Source organism: Argopecten irradians, chromosome 4, assembly GCF_041381155.1.
Source record: "Argopecten irradians isolate NY chromosome 4, Ai_NY, whole genome shotgun sequence".
In the NCBI taxonomy this organism is placed as follows: Eukaryota; Metazoa; Mollusca; class Bivalvia; order Pectinida; family Pectinidae; genus Argopecten; species Argopecten irradians.
This window is the reverse complement of record NC_091137.1, coordinates 42,663,495-42,674,691: the sequence shown is the minus strand read 5'-3', so window position 1 is coordinate 42,674,691 and position 11,197 is coordinate 42,663,495. Positions and strand designations below refer to the sequence as shown.

The following is an 11,197-nucleotide window of genomic DNA, read 5'->3' as shown; positions in this document are numbered from 1 at the left end:
TTGAGGCATCTTCGAATAGAAAATGAATTAACTGAAGTTTCTTCAAAAGAAAACAATTTGAAAAAATGTAACCTCTCTCTTTCTGTACATTTATTAAAAATAAATGTATGAAAACATGCTATGTTTTAAATCTATGAAATACAGAAATGTACTATATCTTCAGAAGTAATTCAGTCAGGCTAATTCTGTTGCATAACCATGAAGCAAACTATGGCATAAATGTATTGTTCCACATTCCTTATGAAACATATAACATAAAATATTAAAATTTCGACGTCATTGTTTAGTATTTTAATTAATAACGTTGTAATTCCAAATTATATAATAATACGATTATGAAGGTATGATATAAACGCGATATTAATACCCGAACCAGTGTCACGTACGTTAAACAAATGAAATACAGAACTACTGAGGAGTTTGTGAAATGAATGTTAGGCAAGACAATTTACCTAATAATGTAAAAACACTACTGTAAGAGCGATTTGAATTGTTCTAGACAAAAGTTGCATTACTCCACAAGCAAAGGCCAGTGTTCGGCATACACGACGTCCGACTGCAATGTGTAATGGCGGACAGCGAGCGAGTTTGACCATTTCATACACAGTTCACCATAATGGGCTTTTCTGACACATCAAAGTAAAACTAAATAATCTAATTTCCATTAGAACTGGTTTGTTTTGGATGTATGTGCCTTTAACGTTTGTTAATACATACTCATTTAACCAGTTTTTCTGTATCGATTTGGGCATTACCCTTCTCATTTAATTAGCACAAACTAAAGAGAATGTGTATAAGTTGTTCATCTGACTTGAGCATATGCCATGGGAAACATAACGATAGAAAAATAAAAGTGTAAATATAACCATATAAAATACTACATAAATATAAATATTTTACCTGAAATCGTATCTTTGCGCTTTACAAGCGATTTTTCGCAAAAGATTTTATTTGCGCTATTCGTATTATGGCATAACATTAGTATATCTATTATCACGAACACGCAAATACATGTATGTTTATATCTTTGTATAATGCATTCATGAATCTATACATGTTTGCATTTTTCATAAGAGTTTAAAATCAAACAAAGTCAATGTATATCAATCCGTATGCATAAAGTTAACTTTGATGATCACCGGATATTTACTGAAAAAATCTATTGAAAAGTTTAAGTTTCTTATTTTATTTAAAGTATAAACGTATTTTAAATAATTAAATGCATCATGAAAAAAAATCCGTGATACTATGCCCTATATGGAATGAGGTACTGATTCCGTAGACAACAAAATCAACTCAAAATTATTTTGTATTTTTTTTTCTGTAAATTTGACATCTAAATATACACGATCAAAAATCAATTATTGTCCAAATTTTAAGTATTATCTTTGCTCTCAAACATCTTTAACTCATGTATAAATATCATCTAGCTGGCTATGTTAGCGAATTAGTAGAGTTGCTATGGTCACGAAAATCGGATCTGCAAAATATTGAAAAAATATGCTTCCATATAGCCAAAAACCTAGTCCAAATCGCGAGGATACAAGAACGATAACTCTTGAATCTAGCAGCGTTAAAAGTTATTCTTCTTTCGACTGCCTTTGTTTACTTCAACGCCATTTCCGGTATATTATTTAGGTCACAGATTACAAGGTAAGAAATTTACACCAACTAAATATGAATTTCTTGTAAAATGACACATTTTACTGATATATAATTTCTTAGCATTGAATGCAACAAATTGAAGCTCTAAATGACTGTTGGTAAACAAACGACAAAGGGCGGTAATTCGGATTTTGCAGAGTTATAATATAACGAATATGTCAACAAATCTCGTGATAATTTTCAACCTTATAAATCACTTATAAGTCACCAGTTGAAGAAAAGCAGCAGAAAAGTTAGTTTAAAAGTAGAAATGTTATTGACAAGAAACCTTATTTTATTTAATTAGCTCTTACTGTCGGCACATTAACCTGCACCATATGTCTATATTTAGACTATGTAAACAATTGACGAGCCTTAAATCAACAACTTTCTATAGAATCTTACCATTACGGATGCAAAATACTTTTATTACTGCATTATCAATAGATATAAAGTATTTTCGTCATTGTACCTTGCTATAGAGATAATTAGTATTGAACAGATTATACTTGCAGCCAAAAGTAAAACCAGCCAACATATGCAATATCTGTATTTGTGATTTTATGTGATTTTAAAATAACCAATACTTTCTCTTTCGACATTACATAATTAATGTTACATAGTATTACACAATGCAAAAATATTTTCGTGAATAAAAATATATTTATCTTCAACATAAACAAGCCCATATCAGATACTAATACATTGGCGTAGGAAGATGAAACGTCATGGGGGGCAAAGGTCCTCAATATTTTGTAACACCACCCCACCCCCGCCACACCTACAGGAGGAGATTAATTCAACTCCCAACCATATAATATATGCTTTATGTACATTTTTCATATATCACTAAATTTAATCCTTATACACATTTATAGACAGTGGGGTCGCTAAAAGGAAATTAACGAATACGCAAATTGGCCAAATTAGCGTGTGAGCGTCGAAGGCGCGAGATTTTTGTGTTTTATTAGGGGTCTGAGGGTGACCCCCGGGATCAGTTTTATGTATTTTGATGATTTTGCGATCGCCCGAAAGCGCGAGATTTTGGTGTTTGGATGGTCCGGGGGTCTCCCCCGGGAAAAAATTACGATTTAGAATGGCTTAGATGAGTTTTACGATGCATTTTGATGAATTTGCGAGCGCCCAAAGGCGCGAGAATTTGGTGTTAGGGGGGTCCGGGGGTCTCCCCCGGGAAAAAAATTACGATTTAGAATGGCTGAGATGAGTTTTACGATAAAGTTTAATGATTATAAAGCGTTCTTAACATGGTAATTTTTCGATTTAAAGCTACCTGCATTTAGAAATGATAATTGTGTCGTAATAACATTATGCAACCCTACTCGATCTGAATATACCGGCTACATAAAAAAATGAATTAATTGTCTCGCTAAGACATATAAACAAATTGATCTTTTAAGAGACATTTTTTAAAATAGTACATAGAATTCCTTGATGGAGATTTTTAGTCTAGTTTGTGTGTATTGAATTTTTACTATTTAAGGTTTGACATTATGTGCTTGAACGTTTTAGGAAATGCGCCGCGCAGCGGAAAATTTTCTAGAATGAAGTACGAAAAATGTGCCGGAGGACCCTTTTTTCTTTCAAATAAGCATTTTTAGAAAATTTCAGTCGGCGAAAATGGGGGGGCAAAAAGACATGTTTGCCCCCCCGTCCTGGGAAACGGGGGGGCAGTTGCCCCCCCTGCCCCCCGCTTCCTACGCCCCTGTAATAATAACTAAAGAGGTAAGCACACTTTGTTTAAAGCAATGTTGTGTGTAATTACTTCCCAAAATCAAGTATACATGGTCTGCATAAGACTTAGTATTAAGTCGTTCGAGGACGCCTGTATCCATGGAGAAGTTGAGATTATAATATCTAAGAACAAATGTTACAAACGATATTTTGAAAGTAATTTTTGGTCGAGTAAACTAGGAAAGTAAAGAAACAAGAGATAAATAGGTGATGGTCGATAGTAGATGAAGCTTTTTGTTGTAGCCCACAGGGACCTGACACGAATTTCTAACCAACAGTATTTATATATGTATATATATATGTGAAAAGAATTCAAACCCCTGAAGACCGTCATGAGCCGAGAAAGCGCTAGGGCGGAAAAACAAAAAAAACTGTTTTATAGTTGTATTTTCTTTTTATGTATATGGAAACCATCACATGGACATGGTTCTTTTTTTTTTACTTATACATGAATATATATATAAATACTGTTGGTTATAATTAATGTGGGGTTCATGTGTTGTGACAGCCCTTGACAGCCGGGGAGATGACCTTGACTTGTAGTTCATCAAGCGGTCAGATGAGAGGCCGAATGGTAGTTTAAGCCGCTCGTGCCCTTTAATACACACACAGAAGAAGTGCGGTTTCATGTGTTAGAGAAGAGTCGAACATAACGTGTGGAAAGGGTAAAGAATGGTAGCAGTGATAATTTAAAATGTACACAATGCGAAGTACGTGATAAACTTTAATTTAAATACCACATACTTATGTAACATATGATCTGAAATAAGTGTTCATTGAATAACATCTCATACGAAATGAATACAAAGGACCTCTTTCACGAACAATGGAAATACATTTTTAAGACAGAAAATGTCAAATTTTTGGTGTTATTTTCGGCCATGTCAATTATTAGCAAAGAATATTCACATACTTCAAGTTTGAGTGCACCAAAAATATTTGCTAAAAACTTTGCTCATTACCTGGAGTAAACATTGTGAAAATTTGAGAGAAAATCATGGACCGGTAAAGCAAGGTATATTTTTAGCAATATGACACCATGGTCGCACCACGGCCTTTTTCAATCATAAAATTCAGAAAACAAAGAAAGTGACTACCGTATCTTATTCAATACTCATTTGTTACATTAAATATAAAGCCCCATTCGATTGTCTTACCTATATATTGTAGAATATCAAAATATTGAATCACAATTACAAAGTATTTCAGAATGATGATTGCAACTGCATTTTCAGAAATATTATTTTTTTAACAGCCGAAAGACATATAAAGTAAGATTATGACAAAAATAAAATACAATAAAAAAACGGGTTGAAGAAGAATAAATGGTATTACGATAAAATTTTACCAATTTTTACGCAGCCAGTATACTTTGTTATACATGCATAATGTCGTTTTTGTAAATACTGTGCTGTCAAAGTGTTAGCAATTGCATCAAATCACGCCATTTCAGGTTTTTCGTGAGATAAAAAACAAACACAAATTTAAAGGTCCACTACCTTTCCGGAGGAAAACATAAAGGTTTCTTAAAAACATTAATAACTTCAGAAAATATATACCAATGGCCTATGAAGAGGTTACAACACCAAACATATTCAAGATTTCCTGCGTAATGTTTGATAACAGTGGAGAATTAACGTTCTTTCGCTGTTTTGCCGTCTGGCGCAGTGATAGTCAACTACCGCGCGGTATTTAAGACGACGGCGGGAAACATAAGACGACCCGCGTTATGAAAATTAACATTTTATCTGTTTTAATCAAATTGTTCAGAATGTGATGACACGTGTAGTATTGACGGTAAGTAAATAACTTTAGCGACGATACAAAAAATAATTTCATAAAGATTAGCTTTCAAAAATTCAGTTTAAAAACCAACAGCGCCATTTATGGTTAATGAAATACAAAATATAGTCGATGGTTTTCGGAAGCCACAGTTTTATTTTTCAGAATCATCTACACATGTATATCGTAACACATTATACTAATTAATCAAAATGGCTGAAAGTTTGTTAATCGTTTCATGAATTTTTATTTATAAGAATTTTTGTTAATATGAATTATACATGTCAGGGGAGCCAAATGAAATAATTTATACATGACACAGAGCTGGGGTAACATACAGTAGATGTGATACACTGCATCTAAATGATTTTCCAGTTTGATAATATGTCTCTGTATGATTAATACTGTATCCGCAATTGACATTTTTAGAAGCTCAGTGTTTATATATATAAAGATTACTTTCAGAATAACTAGTAAAGCTCATATAATTTCAATAAGTAAGTTTATATAGAATAAATTAATATAACGCTGCATCGCCACACACTTTATCACTGGAATATGCACCATGAAGTACGATTAACATATTTTCCTTTTGTTTCTAATATTATATGTAAAGCTATCTTATATTCTGATTATCATGTAATACATACTCGGAATTCAAATATGATTAATGACAATACAGATAAGATCATGTTTTGACGATCTATTTAACAGATAGCGTGTATTATCATCATTAAAAGCGACTACAATCAGTTAGATAATTAGCATGATTAAAGAAGTATTTAGCATTTAATGTGTCTAAAATGATACATAAGTTAGTTACATATCCAAATTAAACTTTAAAATCTTGAAGTGAATAGTCTGGCAATGAAACCAGTCTAAATGTATCCATTGTCCTTCCAAAAGTCCTTACATATCAAAGCGACGGTCAAGTTCTGCTTATATTGTCCAGATTTGACGATTGAAATTATTGAAAAGCCCCGTGTATATTTTTTCCCTATTTCATAAGAAATTATACAGGATATATCAACACCATTTAACCGACTTTAGCCTTCCTTTGCCCGACTATTCACTTTAAGCAATAATTATATATACATGTGGAAGTGATGAGTTTTACAATTATTGGCATTAATCAACATCAGTAGTGAGAAGTGTTGTATCAAATATTAGCCCTGCAAATAATTGAACTCGATTTGTATTAAATGATCCATATAACCTGGTAACTCTCAAACCACACAATTATAGAATCCCATTATATTCACTCTCTTTAATTTAAATGCGCTCAATGATTACAAATAAATTATTAGAAAAGGATATGTTAGTGAAGCAACATCATATGCAAAACAGTATATAATGGTCTTAAATACCAATTTTTTAAAATAATTTTGATTGTGTAAAACTTTATTTTCCTACAAAATACCACTAAATAAATCAACTTGAAATCATATCAACCTTTACAAATTATTATTGGATTAGATATTAATGTTGACACCGTTAGATTCGTGATTTATGGTCTAAAATAAGTATATTCATATCATTTTGTAACGTTACTAAAATTAGACATTGCCTCACTAGGACCTTTATTAACGACAAATATCGGTCCATGATTTTTCCCAAATTTCCGCAATACTTATTCCAGGTAACGAGCCAAGTTTTTAGAAAATTTATTTGGTGAACTCAAGCTGGAAGTGGGTGAATCTCCTTTGTTAATAACTGACATGGCCGAAAATACCACTCAAAGTTTCGACATTTTCTGTTTTAAAAATGTAACCAATTTTATTTGTTTAATTTTGTCTACATATTTGTGATCATAATATGTAATTATTTATACTCTTTAGGAAATAATATAGTTTGACGACATAAAACATGATTTTGATACCGTTTTGGATCGAAAAGAGAACCCTGTCTTACACCTCTACAGGGTAATTTTAATTTGAACACAGCACAGGCCCCTATACCTTTTGAATTTCTTAAACGTATTTCAAGTGTTTGCATTAATGTTGCAACATATAACATTTAGTTTAATGAAATTGGTTCATGGGCAAATTTTCATTGTTCGTGAAAGAGGTCATGTTAGATACTTTTGATCACATAACCATAAAAAACTACATTTCGAAGAATCTCACGTTTACATATGTTGCCGTTTATGCCGCCGTCCTTGAAATCCTGACGTCACGTGATTTTCCATACGTTATTTAATTGATATTGTCATGACGTCACAATAATTTTTCAGCCAATGAAAATTGTTTCAGGTCATATTACACTAGTGGCACACGCAAAAATATTACACGACAGATTTCACTGGATATCAGGCGGGTTTTGTAATAAATAAGTATAAATAATATATACTTTATTTATTTTACATCGATCGCGAAACAAGCTAAACAACGTATACAAATCGCTTTCGATGGACGACCAGGATGAAAGCGAGCGAGGGATCTTATTAGATATGTATATGAGATTGTTGTTCAAAATGTCAACGGAAATGAAGTGAATAAAGTCAGAAACTGATTCATTGTTTGTTTTTCAAATCTCAAATCCGCTGCCGGGAGTGGATCTCACGACTTCATTATTAGCTTCAGCCTCCTCCATATGCAATCGAAATGTACAAAATCTTAATCATTCAACAATATTTTTTTTTTATTTTACAAAATAAATCAATTAACAGTGACTCAAATATGAACAGAAAAATTGTGTTTTCTCCTGATAAACGAATAAATATGTAACTTTTTGTAGAGCCATGGTTTGGCGGCCGACTGTACGACATTTGACGCAGTCCAGTCTCCGACTAAATGACCAATGTGGAAGATTCAACAGCACGTGGACAGTGGCTTTTCTTGTCCTATTCGCAGTGGTGACGTATGGCATACAGAGTTATTCGAGAGATGTTTCAGTCACGTGCTGGACTCCAGCACACTTTACCATTTCAATGGCTGCATATACAAACAAAGTATGCAGTGAAAAAAGTGTCTACTACATCCCAATGATGGAACAACTTCCTTTAAGTCGACAACATGAAGATTACGGAGTATATTCAAAAGAACTAAAATGGCGGTGGCTACCACTCATACTTCTCTTCCAGGCATTGTTCTTCAAGCTCCCAGATATTATTTTATCTGTAGGACAGGGACTTGTGGGATTAAGATTTACAAAAATATCCGGACTAACAGACGGGTATGAGGCCCTCAATATGGCCGACCGAGCCCAGATGGGGCGACAGGTTGGTCGTTATCTGAAAAGTTGGATAGACTCCACTGTGATGAAGGGTTGTCCTTGGGGATGGTTAACCCTGCTCTTTCTGTTCACCAAACTTCTGTATTTCATCAACGTCGTCATACAGATATCGGTCATGGATGGAATTCTGACATCTGGAAACCACTCTTCATTCGGGCAGCAAGTGCTTAGCAACATTGTCACCAATGGAACTAAATTCGACTGGCCTATATTTGAATCCACGCCCGAAAGTATAGTATTGTGTGATTTTGACGTCCGAATGTTGACCAAGGTCGAAAGATACACTGTACAGTGTGTCCTTGGTAACACAGACGATTTGATGCACTTCTACAAAATGATTCTGTGTGTCCTCTGGCTGTGGTTTGTGGTGGTCACTGTTATAACGGCTCTGAGTGGTGTATTACAGTTACTAACAGTCCTCGTACCCATCTTCAGGAAACGGTAAGTAGATCTTGTAATGATCTTGTAATAATGTGATAGATCCCTGCAAATTGCTATGCTGAGTGTTTGGTTAGTTTCTGTAATTCTTAAGTTTTAACGAACGCTTACTTTGATAAAAAAAAACTAGCACAAACCATGTTTTTTTTCAATCTCATTCGTGGATAACACGTGCCTCCGTCAACTCTCTTTTACAGATACATCAAGAGTTACCTGCATATGTCTAAGGAAGTGTCCCCATCTCCCTCCGACGCAGACATCAGCAGGTTTGCGGGATCAGAAATAACGGAGGACGGAGTGTTTATATTAAAGGCGATTGGTGAAGCTTCCTCTGAACACCTGGTCAGGGACGCGGTCATCTACCTTTGGCATTCTACGCATGGTCAACAGGACTCTGTACCTCAGGAACCACCACAGCACGGGGGCCCACCGCCATACATATCTCAGGGAGGTCCGGCTCAGACGTACGGACCAGGTGGAACGGTAATTTCTGCCCCTCCCACCGCTCCCCCTCAACAGGTTCGGTACAGACCTCAAACGGGACCAGAGGCTGACCCTCTCATGACAAACCAGCCAATATAATCTGCATGACATGTTTTAATACTGTGTTGGTTTTGAGGATAAAGGTAGTGTGTGTATGACAATATTTTTTGTACACATTTTACAGCATTTAATATGTAGCTTGTTTTCAAATAGAAATGTGTTCATAATTCAGCTGACAGTGATCTTGCCTTAAGAACAACCTGTTTAATGACTAATATGCTCAAGATATTAATTGTTTTGTTTGAAACAAAAACATTATTTAGTGTTCCCTTAAGCTTTTTATGTTATTATGTGTTTTTTTTATCAATTTACATTTTTTTTCTACAACATACAACCAAATATTAAAGACGGTTACTTAATTCATATTTAATATAAGGGAAATATAAGCCATAGCTGAACAAATACTACATTATTGAAAGTAAAAATGATCATTGAATGTAGATATATTGAATCATGAATCATGATATTGAAAATATTCCAAACCCGATTTGTTTCTTCTCAATGTTTAAGAAGCTTTCCATTTGTACCAATTTTGAAATATAATAGATACAAATTAAATTTTGTCCTTGATTTTATTTTATTTGTATATAAAAACGTTTAAAACTAAGTTGAAAGTTGAGGGATATCATTTTGGTGCGTTGTAAGGCCACTCAGTGATCAGCAAAATAGTTTGCAAAATAAACTGTAATTATCCTGCAATGGGGCAGGAGGCATTGTTCCTAACGTCCTACTTGTACTATAGGTGTTGATTGAGATTATTTCACAAAATAAATTACTTAAAATCTGCTTTAAAGGCCCATTAATTTTTCGAAACGGTTTTTGATTTTTAAGTTGAAATTTAAAACGAGATAACTAATTTCATAAATTTGGAAAAGGTATAAGTTATCATAATTAACATTATGAACAATTTGATTAAAATAAATGAAATGATTTTCATGATGCGGATCGTTTTCAGTTGTTGTCCCAATGATCGCGGGTAGTTGACCATCACTGCGCCAAACATTTTAAATTTTTGTCTCGGAAAGGTAGAGGGCATTTAAATATGGAAAACACAGAAGATGTTTAGTTGACAAAAAATACAATTTATTGAATATGACCTAATTTATCCCCGTCACCCAGCTCATCAAGTCCACATGCATTACTAAACATCAATCTATCAAATGATTGTAAAATGAACGTATTTTGATCTAAGTAGCTACGAGATTAAGATACAAAATTTAGTCGTCTTATACAATCATGCTATGAAGCATCAGACAAAAAGAAGCTGAACTCTAACTTCAGTGTAGTGTTGCTTGAGATAGCGTGCTGACACAAACTTAAATAGTTTAAAAAAATCTACTTTAAACATGGAAAACCTTTTGACCTTTGACCTCGGAAATTACCATGAGTCCAGTAAAAGTGATGTTAAGGTATCTTCGTGCAAGTATTTTGTTTATCACTGAATAAAGGGTCCAAAGTACTATCTCTTACAAAAAATGCTTATAGTTAAGTATTTCTTTATATTTGTTAACATGCTTATAGCTATTTGCCTTTACTCAATCATCAATGTATATATAAATACATATGTATATGTTTTATAAATATATTTACATTTTTTCATAACATTTTTTTGCATGCATGTTTTATAGAATCTATAGAATAAACAATAAACAATTGGCTTTACGATGTACTTTTCCATTAGCTTCCGTGTGTACATTTGATGACTTCTAGCAAGCATACTGGGTGAGGTACCGTTGAGGCTTCGCAGAGAAAGTAAACTAGCCGAAGTTTCTTCAAAAGGAAGTAAAACATATATATTGATCAA

The 11,197-nt window shown here is 33.6% G+C and overlaps 1 protein-coding gene across 1 annotated transcript; it reads left to right on the top strand.

The window, feature by feature from the left end:
- Positions 1 to 1,581: 1,581 nt before the first annotated feature.
- LOC138321735 (innexin unc-7-like) lies at positions 1,582 to 11,197 on the top strand. Its single transcript, XM_069265653.1, has 3 exons — positions 1,582 to 1,653; positions 7,915 to 8,853; positions 9,048 to 11,197. Exons 2-3 carry the CDS (start codon positions 7,919 to 7,921, stop codon positions 9,430 to 9,432), a joined length of 1,320 nt encoding a protein of 439 aa, XP_069121754.1. The 5' UTR covers positions 1,582 to 1,653; positions 7,915 to 7,918; the 3' UTR covers positions 9,433 to 11,197.

Excerpts from the sequence above, each read along its gene's own strand:
- LOC138321735 (XM_069265653.1), top strand. The coding sequence starts at position 7,919 with ATGGTTTGGCGGCCGACTGTACGACATTTGACGCAGTCCAGTCTCCGA. Across the intron at positions 8,854-9,047 it reads GTACCCATCTTCAGGAAACG|ATACATCAAGAGTTACCTGC; the intron begins GTAAGTAGATCT and ends TCTCTTTTACAG.